The following is a 24625-nucleotide window of genomic DNA, read 5'->3' as shown; positions in this document are numbered from 1 at the left end:
CCCAATACGGATGGCACTTTCCCCGATACTGACAGCACTTTCCCCGATACTGACAGCACTTTCCCCGATACTGACCGCACTTTCCAGGATACTGACAGCACTTCCCCGATACTGACAGCACTTTCCCTGATACTTGTCGTGTATGTACCTTTAAGAGCCCCTGTGTACTGTAATACCGGTAGTGACCACTCGGGTATATAAGCCTGTATTGCGTCTTGTATCTTTTAGTTCAACTCCAGTCTTTGTTCAGTAAACACCTGTTAAACCAACTCCTGCATTCTGTGTCTCCATTAACACACGGATACAACATTGGTGATGAATTGGAAACGGACTTACCTGCAATTCGGCAGCAGCTCAAGGAGATCGATTCCTCAGACGAAGGTCGAAAAAAAAAAAAAACTGTGAGTTCACCAGCTAGCCGGGCTGGTGGCAGGTACTGCACTAATCCTTCCTGGGCGGCAGGCTGTGGCTCGATCAGGTGGCTCTGCAGCGGGGCCGAGCAGCGAGTCAGAAGGCGGAGGCAAACAGAGACGGAGGGTGGAGCACTCGGGAGACGGCCGGCGCTGCAAAGCAGGTCGGCGTTCGGACCAAGCAGAGGGAGGGAAAAGTCCCAGAGAGTCCGGCGGGAACGAGTCTCCAACTATTAAAAATATCTGTGTAAATAAAAACTGTGGAGAACAGCGTTGTCAGCAGCGGCAGCGGCGGGAAAGCGCGGGAGGTGCCCTTTTTTCTCAGCAGGGAAGAAAGGAAAGCGCGGGAGGCACCATTTTTGATTTTCAGGATGCCTAAGACTGGCAATATTACTGCTTTCGATAGTGATATAGAGGATTGGACCACATATGTGGAAAGAGTGGAGGTATATTGCACAGCGAATGAAGTAGAGGATGATAAAAAGGCATCGGTACTTCTAAATCTGATGGGTGCAAGGACATACTGTTACGAAACTTAATCACTCCAGCCAAACCGATGGACAAGAATTTTAAGGAGATTGTTGATACCCTACAGGAGCACTTAAACCCAACACCGCTGCTGATAGCGGAACGATTCAAATTCTTCAGGAGGAATCAGCACAAGAATGAAAGTAACACTGATTACCTCACCGAATTGAGAAAGCTGTCAAAGCACTGCCAATTCGGGGCAGGACTGGCAGATTCTCTATGAGACAAATTCGTCTGCGGTCTCCTAAGTGAAGGAACACAGAAAAGGCTACTTTCTGAGAAAGATTTGACACTGGACAAGGCTTTCAGTGTGGCTGTATCATACGAAGCAGCAGCAAGAGGAGCTGCAGAGATACAGCAAAAGCCACAGGACTTTGGCACCCATGAAATGACACGGGGTTTCGAGAGATGTTATCGCTGCGGCAGATCCACCCATGACCAGAGGGACTGCTGGTTCAAGGACAAAGCATGCAGGCAATGCGGAAAGATGGGACACATTGCACGTGTATGCCGATCTGGAAACAAAAAATCCACTGACAGAGAAAAAATCAATAAGGAAAAGTACAGAAAGGTACAAATGATGACGGACAGTAGCTCCGAAGACCAGAAGAGCGATAGCGACTCCGGAAACAAGAGACTAAGCTGTCTCAAATTACATAATGTAATTGCCAAAGAAGATTACCAGACCATTTGGGTTACCCTCATGATAGCGGGGTCCCCAGTTAAAATGGAGCTAGATACAGAATCAGCTCTGACCGTCATAAGTCGATGGGATTACGAGCGGCTATTTCCGCATATACCTTTGAAAGACACATCCATTATCTTGAAGACATATACGGGGCAGAAAGTATACCCCAGAGGGAAAAAAAGGGTGCCTGTTGTATACAATGGCAAGGAAATACAGAAGTTGTATTTATACGTTCTGCAAGATGGTGGTCCACCGCTGTTGGGATGTGAATGGATCAGGAAGATACGTTTAGACTGGCACTCCATTCAGGCACTGACGGTGACCAGTAAGAAAAAAAATGATGATGTCATACCTGAACGATTAAAAGACATCTTGGCCAACGCCAAAGAAGTGTTTCAACAGGAACTAGGAACCTTGAAAGGCGTCACCGCCTCAATAAAAGTAGAAGATGCGGCAGTTCCCAAGTTTTTTAAGGCAAGGCCAGTGCCATACGCAATTCGTCCAGCAGTCGAGGCAGAGCTGGAGAATTTGGAAAAGGCAGGCGTGTTATCCAAGGTAGATTGGAGCGAGTGGGCAACACCCATCGTCCCGGTCATGAAGAAAATGTTGAATAATGATAAATCTGAAGAACAGAGAAAAATTTGCATCTGTGGGGACTTCAAGGTGACTGTAAACCTGGTCCTTCACATGATACAGTATCCTCTTCCGAGGATAGAAGATATTTTTGCCTCACTATCCAGAGGGAAACGTTTCACCAAAATTGACTTGGCACAGGCATATCTACAGATGGAGGTTGAGGAGGCCTCTAAAAAGTATCTCACGATAAACACACACAAAGGCCTGTACCAGTACAATTGACTGGTTTTCGGAGTAGCATCAGCTCCAGCTATCTGGCAAAGAGCTATGGAGCAAGTCCTGCAAGGGATTCCGGGGACTCAATGCTACCTAGACGACATCCTTGTAACAGGAGAAAATGACAATGAGCACCTTGCCAATTTGGAGCAGGTGCTCACTAGGCTGAGAGAACGGGGCCTACGAGCAAATCGCCCCAAGTGCAAATTTTTCCAGAAACAAATATCATATTGTGGCCATATAATTAACGAAGAAGGGTTGCATAAGTCACCTGAAAAAATTGAAGCGGTCATAAAAGCCCCAGCACCTGAAAATGTCTCACAATTAAGGTCGTTCCTGGGATTGATAAATTACTATCATAAATTTTTACCGAACTTGTCAACTGTTCTGCACCCTCTTAACGCACTGCTACAAACGGGAGTAATTTGGGAATGGAGCGAAGACTGTAAACGTGCCTTCCATAAATGCAAAGGCTTGATCACGTCCAAGGAAGTGTTGGCTCATTACAACCCATCACTGCCAATCAGACTGGCGTGCGATGCATCCCCTTACGGCGTAGGATGGTCTTATCGCATAGATTCCCTGATGGCTCGGAGCAGGCGATAGCTTTTGCGTCACGCTCATTGAACTCAGCTGAGCGTAACTATGCCCAGATCGACAGGGAAGCACTCAGCCTGGTGTGGGGAGTGAAGAAATTCAACCATTACCTACACGGACAAAAATTTACCTTGTTCACTGACCATCAACCCCTCGTCTCCATATTCAACCCTAAAAAGGGCGTTCCCATTATGACAGCGCAAAGGCTACAGAGGTGGACCCTTTTCCTAGGGGCACACCAATATGACATAGAATACAAAGGATCAAAACAGCATGGGAATGCTGATGGTTTATCGCGCCTACCATTGCCAATGGTAGAAGAGGCACCTACAGTGGACCCAGTGGAGATGTTCCACTCAACCATAGTGGAATGTCTACCAGTAACAAATTCTACCATTGAAAAGGAAACGAGAAATGACCCGACTCTCTCACGAGTCTATGATTTAATGGTGAAGGGATGGCCAGCACATGGCGAACCACTGTTGCCAGCATTCTCGCAAAGAAGAGAACAGCTGTCAGTGTGCCGAGGAACCTTGATGTATGGATCCAGAGTGGTGATTCCACCCAAACTCCAGGATAAATTGCTAAAGGAGCTTCACGAGGGGCATCTGGGTGGAGTGAAAATGAAGAACCTAGCCAGAGCGTTTGTGTGGTGGCCAGGTATCGATGGAGACATCGAAGAAATGACCAAGAGCTGTCTAGGATGCCAGAAGGTCCAAAACGCCCCGGCACAAGCTCCTCTACATCCATAGGAGTGGCCCTCATCTCCATGGCAAAGGGTACATATCGACTTTGCTGGTCCATTTATGGACTCAATGTTCTTAATCGTGGTTGTTGCACACTCCAAGTGGCTGGAGGTAATAAAGATGTCCTCCACCACCACGGAAAAAACCATCACAGTATTAAGGACCATATTTGCCAGGAATGGGCTGCCTGAACAGATCTGTTCTGATAATGGACCGCAATTTGTGTCCGAAGAATTCAGGAAGTTCTTAAAAAACAATGGGGTTAAGCACTACACGTCCGCCCCATACCATCCCGCCACCAATGGATTAGCTGAAAGGTTTGTCCAGACCTTCAAGAAGGCCATAAAGGCCATGAGTAATGAAGACATAAATCTACAACATAAGGTAGATAACTTCTTGTTTGCGTACAGGAATGCAACACATGTGGTTACAAACCAAACTCCCGCCATGATGTTTTTCAATAGAAGCCTAAGATGCCGGCTGGATTTGATCAAGCCAAACATCAGAAGGGACGTAGGGAACCGGCAATTTCAAGGCATGAATGAAAGGCCAACTAGAACCTTCCAGATAGGTCAACAAGTTTTGGCCCGGGAATACCGTACCGAGAAATGGCAGCCTGGAACTATTTGCACATGACTAGGACCGCTGATGTATACCGTGGACATTGGAGAAAGCATAATAAGGCGCCATGCTGACCAGATCATAGAGTCATCCGAAAAGGGACAACCTACACCACAACTCTATACGCCTAATGATGAAGCAGAGATACCCATAGTATCTACCTCCGATCCGGTGATACTGGAACCAGATGAACCCGACACTGGCATTCAAGCCGAATCGACCTTGCCAAAAGAACCTACTACACCACCGAAAACGACTACACCACCGAGGCGTTATCCGGACCGAGTCAGGAAGCCTCCAGAGGGACTGACTTATAATTGATTAACTGCAGCAAATGTGTAGGTTATTGTTCTTGTAAACATGTTAATTAATGATTACTTAAAATGTTATGTACTAATTATCTAAAAGGGGAGGAATTGTAGTGTATGTACCTTTAAGAGCCCCTGTGTACTGTAATACCGGTAGTGACCACTCGGGTATATAAGCCTCTATAGCGTCTTGTATCTTTTAGTTCACCTCCAGACTTTGTTCAGTAAACACCTGTTAAACCAACTCCTGCATTCCGTGTCTCCATTAACACACGGATACAACAAAACTGACAGCACTTTCCCCGATACTGACTGCTCTTTCCTCGATACTGACAGCACTTTCCCTGATACTGACAGCACTTTCCCCGATACTGACAGCACTTTCCCCAATACTGACAGCACTTTCCCTGATACTGACAGCACTTTCTCTGATACTGACAGCACTTTCCCCGATACTGAACGCACTTTCCCCGATACTGACAGCACTTTCCCCGATGCTGACCGCACTTTCACCGATACTGACAGCACTTTCCCCAATACTGACAGCACTTTCCCCGCTACTGAAAGCACTATCTCCGATACTGACCGCACTTTCTGCGATACTGACAGTACATTCCAGAATACTGACAGCACTTTTCCCCGATACTGACAGCAATTTCCCCGATACTGACCGCAATTTTCCCGATACTGACCACACTTTCCCTGATACTGACAGCACTTTCCCCGATACTGACCGCACTTTCCCCGATACTGACCGCACTTTCCCCGATACTGACAGCACTTTCCCCGATACTGACAGCACTTTCACCGATACTGACCGCACTTTCACCGATACTGACAGCACTTTCCGTGATACTGACCGCACTTTCCCCGATACTGACAGCACTTTATCCGATACTGACAGCACTTTCCCTGATACTGACTGCACTTTCCCCGATACTGACAGCAGTTTCCCCGATACTGATGGCACTTCCCCCGATATTGACAGCACTTTCCACAATACTGACAGCACTTTCCCCGATACAGACAGCACTTTCCCCATAACTGACAGCACTTTCCCCGATACTGACTGCACTTTCCCCCGATACTGACAGCACTTTCCCCGATACTGACCCCACTTTCGCTGATACTGACTGCACTTTCCCCCAAAACTGACCGCACTTTTCCCCGATACTGACAGCACTTTCCCTGATACTAACTGCACTTTCCTCCAAAACTGACCACACTTTCCCCCTGATACTGACAGCACTTTCCCCGATACTGACCGCACTTTCCCCCGATACTGACAGCACTTTCCCCGATACTGACAGCACTTTCCCCTGATACTGACAGCACTTTCCCCGATACTGACAGCACTTTCCCCGATACTAACGGCACTTTCCCCGATACTGACAGCACTTTCCCTGATACTAACGGCACTTTCCCCGATACTGACAGCACTTTCCCCGATACTGACGGCACTTTCCCCGATACTGACAGCACTTTCCCCCAATACTGACAGCACTTTCCCCGATACTGACAGCACTTTCCCCCGATACTGACAGCACTTTCTCTAGTATTAAAATGTGGAGAATTGAATCGCTGTTAACTGACGCTTTTACAGTGCTCCGCCATCAATATCTACTCTTCAAACATAAATTGTTCGCTTCCGCAATCTGTTTTCTCCTCTCCTGAAAGTGCTGCCTCTTACTGGAGCAGGCGTCCATGGAGACCGGAGCCTTTCGGTGCTTCACCAAAGAGGCATTCATCATATCTGAGCATAGACATGAGAGTCAGCCGAATATTTATGTTAAGTTCTTCACAACTGAGCCTGACCCTGCCTGATCCTATTCTTCACACACACACACGCAGACACACACACACACACATGCACACACACATGCGCACACACCGCATACAAACACGCGCATACATACACACACTGTAAGAAATAGCTGTTAGATTCAAAGATAGGGTTTAATTCTTAGATTTAATTTTGAAGAAGGGTCAAACCCGAAACGTCAACTCAAATTTCTCTCCACGGATGTTGCCTGACTTGCTGAGTTTTTCCAGCATTTTCTGTTGTTATTTTAATTCTTAGAACATAGACTGACAACATGCAACCGGGAACAGATAGCATAAATGCCAGCAAGGTCGATTATCAAGCATCAAAAGACAAATAGAAGTGAAAAGGGAATCGTAAAATGCAAGGAAAGAGGGAGGATAGCACCTGCTAGATAACAAGGAGCCACGAAGCCATAAAATGCCCATGAAGAAACTTGACAAAACATTCCTCAGAAAGATAAGGATGCTTTCCCACTTCACAATTGGACAATAGGATGGGGGATCAAATGATTGACACCAGGTGATTACCAGCCCACCGAAATAACTATAAATATAGACGACCAAGAGAGGAAATCAGGCAGTCAGGTGCAAAGACTTCTCCGAGGTGGCTACGGCCTAACACCTTGGTCAAGTTTAGCCTCTGAGGTGGCTGACAGCCTCATACCTCCAACAGCTTGAGAGATGACCCAACGGAAGTGACCACTGCAGCAGACTGCAGGAACCCACCTAATCCGAGACCACCGTACTGCCTCCCCGTCCGTCCGTTCGTGGCATTCCAATTCGGGAGTTGTAGATCACTCTCTACTGTCACGGGTCGTATGTCTAATATACTTGGCTTAAACCATATGTAATATCTGATTATGCTTTAAAACTGTAGCTGTTTAATAAAAGCCTTACAACTTCTAAAGCCCTGTTGGGTAATCTTGTGTGTGAGCCTGTGATCCTAATCTTACAACACGCACACACGCATGTACACACGCAAACATGTATGCATCACACATATATACGCACACAGAATCGTATACGCGAAACCATATGCACATGCAAGTGCACACTCATACACACACATGCAATTTTCTTCCTGACTAAGGGTCTATTCTGAAATGTTAACCTGTGATATTTTAAACAGGCGCTGCTGGACTGACTATGCAACTCCAGCAGCACTTTCTCCAATATTATAATGTGGAGAATTCAATCACTGCTAATTGATGGTTTTACAGTGCTCAGCCATAAATACTGACTCTTCAACCAGAAATTGTTTGCTTCCCCAATCTGTTTTCTCCTCTCCTGAAGGTGCTGACTCTTGCTGGAGCAGGGATCCATGGAGACCAGAGCCCTTCAATGCTCCATCCAAGAGACATTTATCATATCTGAGCCGAGACATGAGAGTCAGCAGAATATTTATGTCAAGGGCATCACAACTGAGGCTGATCCTGTTCGAACTTATTGCCCACACACTCACACACACACGCACACACACACACACTCACACACTCACAAATACACACACGTACACACATATGACCACAGACACATACGCACACACACACCCACCCACAATGCACACACGCACACACAGGTGCACACACATACGCAGGCACATGCACACACAAAAATGTATATGCAGACACGCACGCATGCACAGACGTACCCGTAAACATATGCACCCACACATGCACAAACATACGCACATACACAAACTACAAGCAGACACACGCAGGCGCACTTTTCTTCCTGACTAAGGGTCTATTCTCGAATATTGACCCGTCATATTTTTTACAGATGCTGTTGGACGTACTATGCATTTCCAGCAGGGGTTCCGAGGCTGAATTTTGTCAATGGGGGCACGTTGGGGGCGGTTCTGCTGGTTGTCGGGTTTTAGTCCCGCCCCCAATGACGTCCGGCTAACCCACGCTATTTTCCCTTGATTGACCTTGTTAAGCCCACCCTGCAGGCTTAGCCGGCCAATTAAGGGAAATCCGGTGACAGAGGACGTCAGCGTTTGACGTTTCATCTGTCAAAAATTGTCACTTACGATCTCTGTTCTAAGGTGAGCCCTTGTACTGAAGACTCACTAAACCGCTTTCCTCAGCGGAAATCAGATGGCTGCTGCATCTGAGAATGCAGCAGCCATTCTGTCACCTCTGCCGTTGAGATGAGGAACCTCCGGATCCCCAACGATTGAAGCCTGCAGGAAGAAACAAAGGTAAGTAAATTTTTTCTGACACTTTACATTCACCTCTCATACTTACCTCTCCACACTTGCACCCATCACTCACCTCCACAGCAGACCTTTCGATCCCTCTCACCCCCGCAGACCCACTGCTCACCTCGCTGACCCTGGCGAGGTTCGCAGCCGTCAGGAAGCCCGCACTTGCAGGGGTAAAATGGGGATAAGCCTCAAAACTGCCTGTTAACTACCTAACAGGAAGTTAATTGGCTGTAATCCCCTTGCTGCCTCGAGGAGACGGGTCCCTGCGCGACTCGGGGACCCGCCTCCCGGGAAAGTGGCACGGAGGCAGGTTGGGAGCGGGTTCGGTACCCGCTCCCAGTTTCTGCCATTTTCCCGGCAGTCCCGCCTCTATACCCGCCTCTCCCAGGGCTGGCAAAATTCCCCCCCAGAGATCTGGACCAGGAGCTTGACTCCATCACTTTAACCAGGGGATACTGAGGCCTATTCTCGGCCCCCATTGAAGCCCAGCCACGCTGAGCTAACCTAGTACAGAACAGTGACTGAACTGGAACCCTCCTGGCCGCTCTGGCTTGGTGCGACCTGATGCAATTTAGTTACCCTGGAGGCCGGGGATCTGACTGAATTCAGTCACAATACTGGGTGCAGAATAAATGGATTTAATTTCAGCTACCCCCTTAAAAAGGCACCACCCAATCCCAAGGAGCAATTCCAGCTCAATGCTAAATAATTCTGAAACAATTTGCAAGATTGCCCTCACTTAGAATTACCTTATGTTCCCTTTAGAGAGTGAAGAAGTCTTATAAAATAAGTGTGAAATGTGAGAAAAGAGAATTCTAAATTAGTTTCAAAACATCTCTCCTAATGACTTAATTAGAGATTTTGCTATCTGTAGGGAGGAATTCAATGATGTCATATGAGGCCAAATTCTACACAAAATGTCTGCCCTCATACTGTCTCTAACCAATATAACAGTCAGCTACATAACAACGGTCACTGCATTAGAAAGAGATTTATTGTGGGATCACTCCACCATTGGCAGCCGTGCCTTCAGCTACCTGGGCCCTAAGTTCTGGAATTCCCTCACTAAACCTCTCCGCCTCTCTACCTCTCTTCTTTAAGACGCTCCTTAAAACCGACCTCTTTGACCAAGCATTTGGTCACCTGTCCTAATATCTCCTCATGTGGCTCGGTGTCACACTTACTTTGATAACGTTCATGTGAAGCGCCTTGTGACGTTTTACTACGTTAAAGGCGCTATATAAATACAAATTGTTGTTGTGAAGCCCTTTGAGACAGGTATCATTCAATTCAATTCAATTTTATTTGTCATATATGCAGCAGACGTGTGTACTGCACAATGAAATGTTGATTTTTACGAGTCCTCCCAACATTGGAATAAATATTGTGGTGTATGTAACCTGTTCCACCTTAAGAGAACTACCTTAAGAGATGTACTACTTTCTCTTGGCTGCTGTATACTGTAATACCGGTGGTGACCACACCGGTATATAAGTGTTGTGTAGGGATTTGCTGGGCAGTTCAGCCCTGACCTCCGAATAGTAAAGACCTGTTAAAGTTATTCTTGTGGTCTGTGTCCAATGATTTATAATAAGCATAACTGGGACACACAGACTTAACAGTGGCGACGAGTCCGATCTTACCCTGCGGCAGTTTTACATCCAAGGCAGCTTCGTCCTCAGAACGGGCGTCGAGAAGAGGCATTCGCCCTCATCATCCTGCTGAGCACCATCGCACGGGAGGCATCGAGAACCCGGGTTAAAAAGAAAAATTCTGACCACGAAGCCCTCCATCAGCGACAGGCAGTGATCGTCCCTTCTACCACGGTGGTGGGTAAGCCGATCAGCGACACGAGCAGAAAGTCGGCCGCATTGACTGTGGAGTGGGGGAGGGAAAGCGGAGGAAAAAGGGCGGAGAACTCGACCACGGCCGTGAAAAGGGCCGGGCTGCAATCGAGGCCGAGAGGCACAGCGACTGGGGCAGCTTAAGGCACGAGAGCCGCGGAGAACTCAAACGCAGCCGGTGTAAAGGACCGGGCTGCATGCGGGGCTGAGAGGCGCAACAGCAGGGGAAGCGTGAATGCCCACGGGAACCGCGGGAGAGTAAAGCAGCGTCGGGGAATTGAGAACCGCTGGGGAGGCGAGAACGGCAGCAGCACGGCAATCGCCATTGCAGCCAGCGGGGGAAGAAGGCAAACGCGGGAATCCGCCATTGTAGTCGGCGGGGGAAGAAGTCGAGCACGGGAAAGACCGCCAAGCGCGGGAAGCCGCCATTTTAGTAGGCGGGGAAGAAGACAAGCGCGGGAAGCCGCCATTTTGAGAAAAAGAAAAATTTTAAAACTTGCAAGGATGCCTAAACATGGGAACATTAATACCTTTGATAGCGATATCGAAGATTGGACCACGTATGTAGAACGCATGGAAGTTTATTGTAAAGCAAATAAGGTACCAGATGATGAGAAAGCACTAACCTTATTAAGCTCAATGGGTGCGAAGACATACGGGCTATTGAAGCACCTTCTGTCACCAGATAAACCGGCGGATCAGACTTTCGTGAATATTGTTACTGTCCTGAAAAATCATTTAAACCCCACGCTGCTGATGATAGCGGAACGATTTAAATTTTACAGAAGAACGCAGCTGAAAGACGAAAGCAACGCTGAATTTTTAATTGAACTGCGTAAGCTATCAAAGTACTGTCAGTTTGGAACAGGACTAGCAGATGCGCTGAGAGATAAATTTGTGTGTGGATTGTTAAAAGAAGGAACACAAAAGCGACTGCTTGAGGAGAATGATCTTACGCTTGATAAAGCTGTCACTATTGCAGCATCGCACGAAGCCGCAGCGAGAGGCACTGCGGAAATGCAGCTACGGTCACCGGAACTCAGCACCAATCAAATGGTCTTGGGTACAGTAAAATGTTATCGTTGTGGAAAGACAACGCACGATCAGAACCAGTGCTGGTTCAAAAATCAGGAATGCAGAAAATGTGGCAGGCTTGGTCACATAGCTAAAGTATGCCGGTCAGGAAAGAAGACCAGCAACAAAAAGTCACCGCAGGAAAAGTACAGAAAGGTACACAAGGTGACAGAGAACAGTTCGAACGAACAGAAGTCAAATTCAGACTCCAGCAGTAATGAACTGGGTAGTCTAAGAGTACACAATGTTGGTAATGAAGCAGACCTCCAAACAATCTGGGTCACACTTCAGATAGCAGGAGTCCAAGTGAAGATGGAATTGGACACTGGATCGGCATTGACGGTCATGAATAAGCAAGATTACAAAAGGTTATTCCCACATATTCCCCTACGGGATACGGAGATTGTATTGAAAATATACACAGGGCAAAGAGTATACCCCATCGGGAAGATAGAGGTAAAGGTGGTCCACAAGGGCAAAGAAAGCCGAGGAATGGACTTATATGTGCTACCTGAGGGAGGTCCACCACTACTGGGATGGGAGTGGATTAGGAAAATAAATATGGACTGGCATTCCTTAAAAGCACTAACGGTAGATTCCGGTAAAAAAGATGTCAAACCAAAACGATTGTCCAGAATATTGGACGATGCTAAAGAGGTGTTCCAACAGGGACTGGGAACACTGAGAGGAATTACGGCAAACATCAAGGTTGAAGAACATGCAAACCCGAAATTTTTCAAAGCCAGACCGGTACCTTATGCAATACAACCTGCTGTGGAAGCTGAGCTGGAAGGGCTAGAACGTTCAGGAGTACTGTCTAAGGTAGACTGGAGTGAGTGGGCCACGCCCATTGTCCCCGTCATGAAGCGTTCATCGAGCAACAAGCCGGGGGAACCGGGGAAGGTTCGCATCTGTGGAGATTTCAAGATCACTGTTAATCCGGTGCTTCACACGGTGCAGGATCCGCTTCCGCAGATTGAGGATATCTTCGCTTCGTTGTCTAGTGGGAAACACTTCACCAAGATAGACCTGGCGCAGGCGTACTTACAGATGGAAGTTGAGGAAGAGTCACGCCAGTATCTCACGATCAACACGCATAGAGGCTTGTACCGGTATAATAGACTGGTTTTTGGAGTGGCATCGGCTCCAGCAATTTGGCAGAGGGCCATGGAGCAGGTATTACAGGGAATTCCAGGCACACAATGTTACCTGGATGATATTCTGATTACAGGAGATGATGACGAGGAACACCTTGCAAATTTGGAACTGGTGCTCACCAGATTGAAAGAATATGGACTTCGAGTTAATCGCCAGAAATGTGAGTTATTTCAGAAGCGGATCTCGTACTGTGGTCATGTCATTGACCAGGAGGGGCTTCATAAGTCTCCTGACAAGATCGAAGCTGTTGTAAAGGCTCCCGCTCCGGATAATGTATCCCAGTTGAGGTCATTCCTAGGGTTGATTAACTATTACCATAAGTTTCTGCCAAATTTATCCATGGTGCTGCACCCGCTGAACGCTCTTTTGCAGAAGGGAGTACCATGGAAGTGGAGCGAGGACTGTAAGAGGGCCTTTCGCAAAAGCAAGGCATTGATCACCTCAGAGGAAGTGTTGGCTCACTTCAACCCAACGCTGCCTATTCGTTTGGCTTGTGATGCTTCTCCATATGGTATTGGGGCAGTACTCTCACACAAGTTGCCAAATGGCCTGGAGAGGCCAGTTGCGTTCGCATCCAGATCATTGACCTCCGCTGAGCGCAACTATGCTCAGATAGATAGGGAGGCTCTCAGCCTTGTGTGGGGAGTAAAGAAGTTTAATCATTACCTGCAGGGCCAAAAGTTTACGCTTCTGACAGACCACTAGCCGTTGGTATCCATTTTTAACCCTAAGAAGGGTGTTTCGGTGATGACAGCACAGAGACTCCAGAGATGGTCCCTTTTCCTAGGGGCACATCAATATCAGATCAAATTCAAAGGTACAAAGCAGCATGGTAATGCTGATGGGCTGTCGCGCCTGCCACTACCTACAGAGGAGGAGGCACCGACGGTTGACCCTGTTGAGTTATTTCACTCGACCATCATCGAATGTTTACCAGTCACCAATGCAAGTATTGAAAGAGAAACCAGGAATGACCCGACACTGTCCCGGGTCTACGAAGTGACAGTGAAGGGATGGCCAGCACATGGTGATCCACTGTTACCGGCATTCTCAGCAAGACGTGAACAGCTGTCCGTCTGTCAAGGAACATTGATGTATGGAACAAGGGTGATTATTCCTCCTAAGTTAAGAGAGAGAGTTCTAAAGGAACTGCATGAAGGTCATCTGGGGGGAGTCAAGATGAAAAGCCTTGCTAGGGCTTATGTGTGGTGGCCGGGTATCGACCAACAGATAGAGGATCTGACGAAAAGCTGCTCAGGGTGCCAAAAAGTGCAAAATGCACCTCCGATTGCACCGCTGCATCCATGGGAATGGCCTTCAACCCCATGGCAATGTGTACATATTGACTTTGCTGGTCCATTCATGGACTCCATGTTTTTAATTGCGGTGGACGCACATTCTAAATGGCCAGAAGTGATTAAGATGACTACCACTACCTCGGAAAAGACGATCACGGTGCTAAGAACGATAATTGCAAGAAATGGATTGCCAGAACAAATATGTTCAGACAACGGACCGCAGTTCGTGTCAGAAGAATTCCAGAAATTCATGAAGAAGAATGGGGTGAAACATTATACCTCTGCCCCATATCATCCGGCTACAAACGGGTTGGCCGAGAGATTTGTACAAACGTTCAAAAAAGCAATAAAGGCCATGAGCGAAGATCAGATTCCACTACAACACAAGGTGGACAAATTCCTACTGGCATATCGAAACACCACTCATGCAGTGACAAACCAAAGTCCTGCCATGATGTTCTATAACAGGAGGTTGCGGTCCAGGTTGGACTTGTTAAAACCAAATGTGCGGAGGGAAGTTGAAAACAAACAGTTCCAGCATATAAATAACAAGACCACTCGGAGTTTCGAAATAGGACAACCAGTGTTAGCCCGGGACTATAAAAATGAGAAATGGCAATCTGGAACAATTCGGGCCAGACCAGGACCCCTGATGTACATGGTAGATATTGGTGAAAATGTAATACGGCGTCATGCTGACCAACTGGTAGAATCGAGAACAAGGGTTGAACCCATGGTTACGGCAGAGACAACCGTGGAAGAAGTTAGTGAACCTGAAGCATCTACCTCAGAAGTGAATGTACCTGATGATGATGTCCAATCCATAAGAGACCAACTAGATGAGTCACCCCAGCAACGAGAATCAGAGACCCCTGAAAGGCGTTATCCAACTCGAATCAGGAGGCCTCCTCAGAGACTGAATCTTTGAACTGTTTTGCATGAAGTTGTATATATATATATGTTATTATGTTATGTTAAATGGGGATATAACTGTTAAGCTAAAAAGGGAGGATTGTGGTGTATGTAACCTGTTCCACCTTAAGAGAACTACCTTAAGAGATGTACTACTTTCTCTTGGCTGCTGTATACTGTAATACCAGTGGTGACCACACCGGTATATAAGTGTTGTGTAGGGATTTGCTGGGCAGTTTAGCCCTGACCTCCGAATCGTAAAGACCTGTTAAAGTTATTCTTATGGTCTGTGTCCAATGATTTATAATAAGCATAACTGGGACACACAGACTTGACAAATATGGCATAGCAATGATAAAAATACTAATAGAAATACAGTAATAATAAATAAAACAACAGTAATAAATAATAATAAATTATTCGTTCATGAGTCTTATGGCCTGGGGGTGGAAGCTGTTTCGAAACCTGCTGGTACAAGACCGTATGCTTTGGTATCTCTTACCGGACGGGAGCAGGGCGAAGAGCTTGTGGCTGGGGTGGCTCACGTCTTTGATGATTCTCAGGGCCTTCCCCCGGCACCTCTCGGGGTAGATATCCTGCACAGCAGGTAGTTTAATTCCTATAGTATGTTGTAGGTCTCTCTAGCTTTTCAAGACAGAGGAACGAGGGATGACTGAGGTGAACCGTTATCTCCCTTGGTGATAGTATGATTCAGTGAGGTGCTCCCCGTCTTACTGACACTAAATTCCCATGTCAGCTCAGCCGTGACAATGGGGCAGATGAATTTACTCCACTCTTGTTGATTCTGAAGTAACCTGGCCACCTCAGTCATCTGTTTCCCTTTCTGTGACAAGTTCCTCTTGATGTTGTCTATGCAGTGCACCTTGACCTTCCTCGCCTCTTGCTCCATGTACCTCTGTACGCAGGGCCATGTAAGGTATTCTAGCTCTTGCCATTCTTCAGACTTGCTCAAACCATCGCAGTCATCTTTCAATGGCTGCTGCCTGTACATTTCTCAAAGTCCTAATGGGAGAAATCAGCAATCCTTTCCCGGCCTATGCTCTCAGTTAATGTCAAATGCCTACAGTTATGTAGACTTTACTCCAGTGGCCTAATGGCATGGGGATATCTGTCAGTGCAACTCGAACAAGCTTTGAGTGGATTATTTGATACGTAATCCCTTCAGGGACTACCATGCTGTAAGAGAGAGGCTCGCATTACGCCACATTCTGGCTGCTGTGAGTCTGTGTATGAAATATCTCTTGAGTTGATGTATGAAGCTTTTCGGCATCTTTGGGTTGTGAATTTCAGGGTTGGAATGTTTAAAAACCCCGGGACCTGTGCCCTTTTATCACGGTGGATACTTCGGGTTTCTGGTGATGTTCTCTGATATTATTGCCAGCGCACAAGAGAATGCACTGCAATAGGTGAGGCCTGTTGCTGTGCCTCACCTCTTGCTGTGATTCATGTTCCTACTGTTACTATGTTACTATCAGTGGCCCATGACTGGGCAGGGGTGGGAAACAAAATAGCCCGGGTTCCTGCTCCGAATTGACTCCTGCGGGGAAGCGTATGCATGTGGCTATCAAGTGGATGCCTGGCTCTGATGTCCTCACTGTTGAATAGCCCGGCAACAACACACAGGGAAGAATTGGCCCAAAAATTCGGGTCGGGGGGCTTCCCACGGGTGCAAGCCCCCGACCTGCACTTACCTAGCGCGCCGGCCGTTGAGCTGTGGGCCCGCGTGGGATTCCGATCCTGGACCTCCTCCAACTGCCGGCGCGCAGTGCTTGCATATCCCAGGCGCGCAGTTAGTTCGATGCATCCCCTGGGATCACATGGGCCATGGAGAGCCAATGGTAGCAGGGAATGCCCATTCATAAAATTGACAGGAAGAACATAAATACTATAAGCCCCAAAACATCACTAAAACCTCAAACACATTTTTTTTTTAAATCACATTTTTAAAATAACTATAACTTACATGAAATAACTATTTTAAACAATAATTTACATTTTTGAAAAAATTAATTACATTTTCTATCGGGGCTAAAAATAAACTTACCTTTCTTTAAAGTATTTAAAAATAATAAACCTGTGGAGAAAATGTTTTAATTTTAATTAATTCACCACTTACCTTGTTAAAAGCAGTCCTTGCGCCTGCTTTTCACATGTCTAACTTCTGGAGACTTACCCTCCCGGAGAAACCTGAAAAAAAAACGTAAGTTCAATGCGCACGCGCTACCTCTCCGGCGCACGCATTCCACCTCTTAACCCCTTCTTTCAGGGGAACGGAAGTGCCGGTTTCCCGCGCATGCGCAGTGTGTACTCACGTGTTGGGACCCGAATTTCTGGGCCAATAAATTGTGATGGCATTGGGTGACTGTGGAACCGCACTGAGCTTAACTCAGGGTCCTCGGGAGAGAAGGAGACAGGATGGAGAACCTCCCCTTAAACCGCCTTCTGTTAATACAGCCTGGTTCTTTTCCATTATGCAGGTACATGGCTATCATTCATCCACTGAAACCAAGATTGTCAGCAACAGCCACCAAGATCGTCATTGGAGCTATCTGGGTGGTGGCGCTGTCCCTGGCCTTTCCGCAGTGCTATTACTCCAAGACAGAGCAGTTCCCAGGCAGGGTGGTGTGCTACGTGGATTGGCCTGAGAACGAAGGGAATGGCACAGAACATGAAACTACGTAAGTCATCTTTTGATACTGCCTCATTCAGGCCTCCTCAGGTATCTATGCCCATCCCACCCTGGCTCGGGCCCAGAGACTTGCCACGTGGGTTATTGATGGTGTGGGTCTTTGCCGTGCCATGCAGTGGCCTAATACTTTGCTACACTGCACTTGACGGGTATCTCACCACCAAGTGTTCTTTTCAAGAACAAAGACACACTTGCAGTAAAACAATGGTTTAAAATTTACCCCTGTACTCAGGACTTAAATAAGACCGCTTCGTATTATCAAAACTCTGCCTGTTTGTTCTCCGTGGTTTGTAGCGAGACTAGAAATAAAGAACTTGCATTTATATAGCACCATACCACATCCTCGGGATATCCCAAAGCACTTCATAGCCAATTAATTACTTTCTGAAGTGTACATTGCAGGCAAATGGAGCAGCCAATATGGACACAGCAAGATCCCACAAACAGCAATGAGATACATCAGCAGTTACTCTATTCTTTGTGGTGTTGACTGAGGGAAGAATGCCAGACAAGATACTAGGAGAGTTCCCTACACTGCTTGGAAAAGTGCCATTTAGGGCTTAGGACCTCGGCTTCAAGTCTCATCCAAAAGCCGGCACCTCCGACAGTGCAGAGCTCCCTCAGTAGTGCACTGGAGTGTCAGCCTAGATTACGTGCTCAAGTCCCTGGAGTGGGACTTTAAACACATAGGGGGAAAAATTCAGTTGGTAGCGCCACCCGTTAGCGCCTTAAGAGGGCGCTAAGTGGGGTGCAAACCTACTAGCGCCCGGGCGCGGCACTGCCCACGCCTCCCGCAAAATTCAGCGGGAGGTTAGTGGTGGCACTAACTGGTAGCGCCCTGCGGCGCTGCGCCGCTGGCGATGACGTCATTGGTGTGCGCAGCACCCCGGCCACGATCTTCGGGAGCGCCCCTGATTTACCGACGGATGCTATGTCCAACAGGGTCAGGGGGGCATACCTGCGGCCGGGGAGGCGCAATTTAAAGGCGAGGTGCGGGGCGGCCATTTTTGTTGCTGGCCGCCTGCCAGCACCTGCCTGCGCTCCCATCCCCGGCCTCCTGCCCCCCCCCACCCCCCCGCGGAGTGCCAGCTGCGCTCCAAGAGCCCGGCACTTCTCTCGGGTGCCGGGCTCTTTAGCCTGCACTCCCGATCCCCGGGGGCCCAGCTGGGCCCCAGGTCGCGCTGCACAAGGCCCCTCCCCTTTAAGAAGGGGAGGAAGGCCTGCAATACCACGGCGCGACATGCCACAGCGTGTGGCGCTGCGGCACATAGCGCCACGATATTCACTCGCAGCGCCCCAAGAGGGAGGCAGGGCGCTTCCAGTGGCGCCCTGCTTCCCTCTTGGGGCGCAACCACTCAATTTCTGGCGCGGGGGGCGCTAATTTTTCCGGGGCGCTACTTTAAGCGCCCCGGTGAAATTGGCGCCTCAATTGGGCCGCCAATCAATTTTTAGCCCATGACCTTCTGACTCAGTGGAGACACAGTGACCCAAGCTGATGAAATGATCCTCGGTGCTCTCTTGTTTTATGTTCATATTTGATTGTCAGAAGTAAGCTGACAGTGAAGATTTTGTGTAGTGTTGTCCCTCTCTATGAACAGGAACTGCTTCCACTTTGCATTTCAATATGGCTGGACACTCCTTTGGATCTGCTGACTGAAGTGAGGTGATGTTTTTTAAACAGCAAGAAAGCCTGTTTCGCAATTCCACGGCTTAAATAGAGGTTAATTATCGCCCTTCCTTGATGTTGCTGCCCCTCCCTCACTCCATACTCAAGCGGTTCAGCTCAGGACTGTGCTGTGTCTTGTTAGGTGGCTTCAAATGTTGTCCACTGCTGCGGATTCAGAGGACAGCAGGCATTCCCATCTTACCAACTGCAAATTACTAATTGTCGGAGGTGCCACTTCGATATTAAGCTAAGACCCTCTCTGCCTGTTCAGCTGGATGTAAAAGATGCCATGATAGCAGTTGAAGAACGGAAGGGAGTTCTGGCCCAAGTGCCCCCCTCAATAAACACCACCAAACATTGATTAACTGGTCAATTATCTCGTTGCTGTTTGTGGGACCTTACTGTGCGCAAATTGGCTGATATGTTTCCTTACAAAACAGTGCCACCTCTTCAGAAAGCAATTAGTTAGCTGTTAAGCACTTTGGGGCAGATGCGATAAGGTGCTATATAAATGCAAGTTCTTTCTCTCGAGGTGAAGAATTCCCATTTGCGTCATTTATCCCAAGACTTTGCTTGTAGGGTAAATGGAACTTAGAGAGAGGAACTTTTACCCCATTAAGTGACTCTGTTATTGAAAGCCCAGCAGATAGAGTAACCAAACTTGGCCTGAAACTGGATGATCAGCCACGATTTTATTGAATGGCGGAGCAGGCTCGAGGGGCTGAATGGCCTACTCCTGCTCCTATTTCTTATGTTCTTAGCCAGTCCTGAAAGGTGAAGTTATCCAGTTCACACATATACAACAGCGAACTCCCAGGTTACATATTGACTTGAGAGGGGGAGGTTCGCAGAAAACAGGCACCTCGCGGAGATTTGCTGATGGTGGAGAACTTATTTCGGTGCAATTTGAATGCAAGTCGATTTGACTGTGCATCAATCTGTAGTCATTGCCTGGTGTGCCTCCAGAGCGTTGGGAAATCCAGACACGGCGTTTAGTTGAAGAAGGCGTTCGGCGGCATGATTGCGACTGCTGGCATTCCCTCGAAGGGCTGGCACGGCCACTCAACAGCGCGCTGGCCCTCCATTCGACTCTGTCGAGCCGTCTGCCGCCTCCCACAGGCGAAGAGCTGCGTGGTTTACGCGTCTGGCTCTGATTGTTTTAACGAGCCTGCTGACTCAGCTCCACCAACCCCAAATTCAGCAAAAGTAAGTAAAAAAGCAAAGTGTAGATTACTGACATTAGAGACCGAGAGACAAGAGTAATTAGATTTTTTAAAAAACTAGTGGAAATTCAAGCAGTTACAAAAATAAAGGGTTAGTAACTGGGGAAGAAGCCAAGAATCTCTTTCTCAGTTAGCTTGAGCTATTTTTTATTGCTGATTGTGCTGTTGCTTGTTGTCTGATTCTCTATAATAGAGTTAAACACATTGGCCCAGAAATTAGGTTCGGGGGCTTGCTGCGCGTGCAAGCCCCCGATGTGCACTTACCCGGCGCGCCGACAGCTGAAGCCTGGGCCTGCTTGGAATTCCTGTCACTGGCCCGGTTCAGCTGTCGGCGCGCTGTGCTTGCCTGATCCAGCGGCATAGTTAGTTCGATGTGCCGGCTGGGATTAGGTGAGCACTGGGCAGTCAATCAGGGGAGGGAAAACTTCATTCATGAGTTTGATAGTAAGAACTGTCAAACTCATGAAAACTACGGGCGCCCAAAACACTACTTAAACTTTAAATAAAATTTAAAAAAACATTCCACTAATTAAATGAACTATAAATAACTTTAAAAAACTATTTTAAACAATTATTCAAATTTTTTTTTAAATAATTTTTTTTAAAATCGTGTCTAAAAATACACTTACTGTTAGATCCGTGGTTCAGTGGATAAATAATTACACGGATGCTGTACATAAACAAACAACAGGTCTTTACTGGAGGAGGGTCATCTCTAGACTGGGGTACAGAGGCATGCGCACAGCTTATATACCGGTGTGGTTACTGCCGGTACTACAGTATACAGGAGTTGTAAAAAGTAGTTCTGACTTAAAGCACATACACTACAATTCCTCCCTTTTTAGATTAATAATACCCCCTTAATATTCAAATAACAATTACATTTTTACATGTACATTTAATAACAAAAGTCCATTTATAGATTCAGTCTTTGGGGCGGCTTCCTAGAACATAAGAACATAAGAACATAAGAAATAGGAGCAGGAGTAGGCAATCGGCCCCTCGAGCCTGCTCCGCCATTCAATAAGATCATGGCTGATCTGATCCTAACCGCCAATCTACTATCACAGAACCATCTCCTGAATCCAACAGAATTAGACACACGAAATAGGAGCAGGATCAGGCTACACGGCCCCTGGGCCCGCTCCGCTACCCACAGGGCCATGACCGATCCGAACCTAGACTCATGTCCAAATTCCTGCCCGCTCCCCGTAACCCTTAATTCCCTTTACTTCTAGGAAACTGTCTATTTCTGTTTTAAATTTATGTAATGATGTAGCTTCTACAGCTTTTTGAGGCAGCATATTCCATGGACCTACCACCCTCTGAGTGAAGTAGTTCCTCCTCATCTCAGTTTTGAAAGAGCAGCCCCTTATTCTAAGACTATGCCCCCTAGTTCTAGTTTCCTGACCCTTTCGGGATAGCGCCTTTCCGGAGGTTCTTGTTCTTGGTGCAGAGGCGATTCTGACCCCTTTTCATCGGGTAGTTCATCGGGTTCCACTGCTACTGGGTCTGAAGTAGATGCTACCAGTATGTCGGGTTCATCCCCAGGTACTCGAGACATGGGGTTGACGCATTCCTGTGACGCTAAGATCTGATCGACGTGGCGTCTCACAATGTTCTCCCCGACATCCACTGTGTACATTAATGGCCCCTGCCTTGTACATATCGTTCCGGGTTGCCACTTCTCTGTTCGATAGTCACGGGCCAAGACTGGTTGCCCTACATTGAAGCTCCTTGTCGGCTTCTCGTTGATGTGCTGGAATTGTTTGTCCTCAACATTTCTTCGCACATTTGGTCTGAGCAAATCCAGACGAGGTCTCAACCTTCGGTTAAAGAACATCATGGCCGGGGTCTGGTTGGTAACTGCATGTGTCGCGTTTCGGTAGGCTAATAAGAAATTGTCCATCTTATGCTGTAGTGGAATTTCCTCATCGCACATGGCCTTTATCGCCTTCTTAAAGGTTTGTACGAACCTCTCAGCCAATCCATTGGTGGCTGGATGATACGGGGCGGATGTGTAATGCCTTACCCCATCCCTTTTCATGAATTTTTGGAACTCGTCGGACACAAACTGTGGTCCATTATCAGAGCAGATCTGCTCTGGCAAACCGTTTCTGGCAAATATGGTCTGTAGGACTGCAATCGTTTTCTCTGTAGTGGTTGAAGACATCTTTATCACCTCAGGCCACTTTGAATGAGCATCCACTGCTATTAAGAACATTGAGCCCATGAATGGACCAGCGAAATCAATGTGCACCCGTTGCCATGGAGAGGAGGGCCACTCCCATGGGTGTAGAGGGGCATGTGGTGGTGCATTTTGGACCTTCTGGCATCCTAAGCAGCTCTTAGTTAGGTCTTCGATTTGTTGATCGATTCCCGGCCACCACACATAAGCCCTAGCAAGGCTTTTCATTTTCACTCCCCCCAGATGACCTTCATGTAGCTCCTTTAGCACTCTCTCCCTTAACTTGGGTGGAATCACCACTCTGGATCCACACATCACTGTCCCCTGGCATACTGACAGCTGTTCTCTTCTGGATGAGAACGCTGGTAACAGTGAGTCGCCATGTGTTGGCCATCCCCTCACCGTCAATTCACATACCCGTGACAGCGTCGGATCATTGCGGGTCTCCTTCTCTATATCCGCATTTGTTACTGGCAATCGTTCAATTATCGACGAATAAAATATCTCGATAGGGTCCACTGCTGGTGCTTCCTCCACCGTAGGCAGTGGCAGGCGCGATAGCCCATCAGCGTTCCTATGCTGTTTCGTGCCTTTATATTCTATTTCATATTGATTCGCCCCTAGAAACAGGGACCATCTTTGTTTCCCCAGGCATATTACTCAACGACCTCTTCATTACAGGGATGATGGGTGTAGCCCACTCGCTCCAGTCCACTTTGGACAGTACTCCTGAACGTTCCAACCCTTCCAGCTCTGCTTCAACCGCTGGTCTGATCGCATAAGGCACTGGTCTGGCCTTCAGAAACTTTGGGCTTGCATTATCCTCTATTTTAATTGTTGCTGTTATTCCTTTTAGTGTTCCTAGTCCCTCCTGGAACACTTCTTTTGCATCAGTTAGCATTTTTGACAGTCGTCCAGGTGTGACGTCGTCATCCTTTTTGGCCTCCACCTTCAGTGCCTGTATAGAATGCCAATCTAAATGTATCTTCCAGATCCACTCACGTCCTAGCAGTGGTGGTCCTCCATTTGGCAATACATATATATCCATTTTAGGTATTTCCTGACCTTTATATGTCACTTTCACCCTTATTTTTCCTTTGGGGTAGACTTTTTGCCCCGTATACGTCTTCAAGACAATCTCTGTAGCTTTCAAGGGTATGTGTGAAAATAGCCGCTTGTAGTCTCTTTGATTTATGACTGTTAGAGCTGACCCTGTGCCCAATTCCATTTCCACTTGGACTCCGTCTATCTTGAGTGTAACCTAGATAGTCTGGTGATCCTCTATTTCAGTTACATTATGTAGTTTCAGACAACCCAGCTCCTTGCTTCTGGAGTCTGTGTCACTTTCTGTTCGTCTGAACCACCTGGTGTACCTTTTTGTACTTCTCCTGTGGAGATTTCTTACTGTTGGTTTTCTTCCCAGACCTGCAGACTCTTGCTATGTGTCCTGCTTTCCCATACTGTCTGCACACTTGATCCTTGAACCAACAATCTTTCTGGTCATGTGTTGTTCTGCCGCAGCGATAGCACTTCCCTGTTCCATAGGTCATTTCATTGGTGCCGTATTCTAGCGGTCTCCATTGTATCTCTGCAGCGCCCCTTGCGGCTGCTTCGTGTGATACTGCCATATTGAAAGCTTTGTCCAGCGTAAGGTCCTTTTCTGATAGAAGCCATTTCTGGGTTCCTTCACTTTGTAGCCCACACACAAACTTGTCCCTTAACGTGTCTGCTAGTCCCGCTCCAAACTGGCAGTATTTCGATAGCTT

The 24625-nt window shown here is 47.4% G+C and overlaps 1 protein-coding gene across 2 annotated transcripts in view; it reads left to right on the top strand.

Moving 5' to 3' along the window:
• Nucleotides 1-24625, top strand: part of LOC147098005 (substance-P receptor-like) — a 162904-nt gene that overhangs the window by 92137 nt on the left and 46142 nt on the right. For both annotated transcript variants that reach the window (XM_085971199.1, XM_085971198.1), the window contains exon 2: nucleotides 17571-17771. In XM_085971199.1, the coding sequence (XP_085827325.1) occupies nucleotides 17571-17771 (201 nt within the window). The remainder of the gene's footprint in view (nucleotides 1-17570; nucleotides 17772-24625) is intronic.

Source organism: Somniosus microcephalus, chromosome 30 (assembly GCF_052327205.1).
Source record: "Somniosus microcephalus isolate GS21.2 chromosome 30, FLI_Smic_1.0, whole genome shotgun sequence".
In the NCBI taxonomy this organism is placed as follows: Eukaryota; Metazoa; Chordata; class Chondrichthyes; order Squaliformes; family Somniosidae; genus Somniosus; species Somniosus microcephalus.
This window is presented reverse-complemented; position numbering and strand designations above follow the sequence as displayed.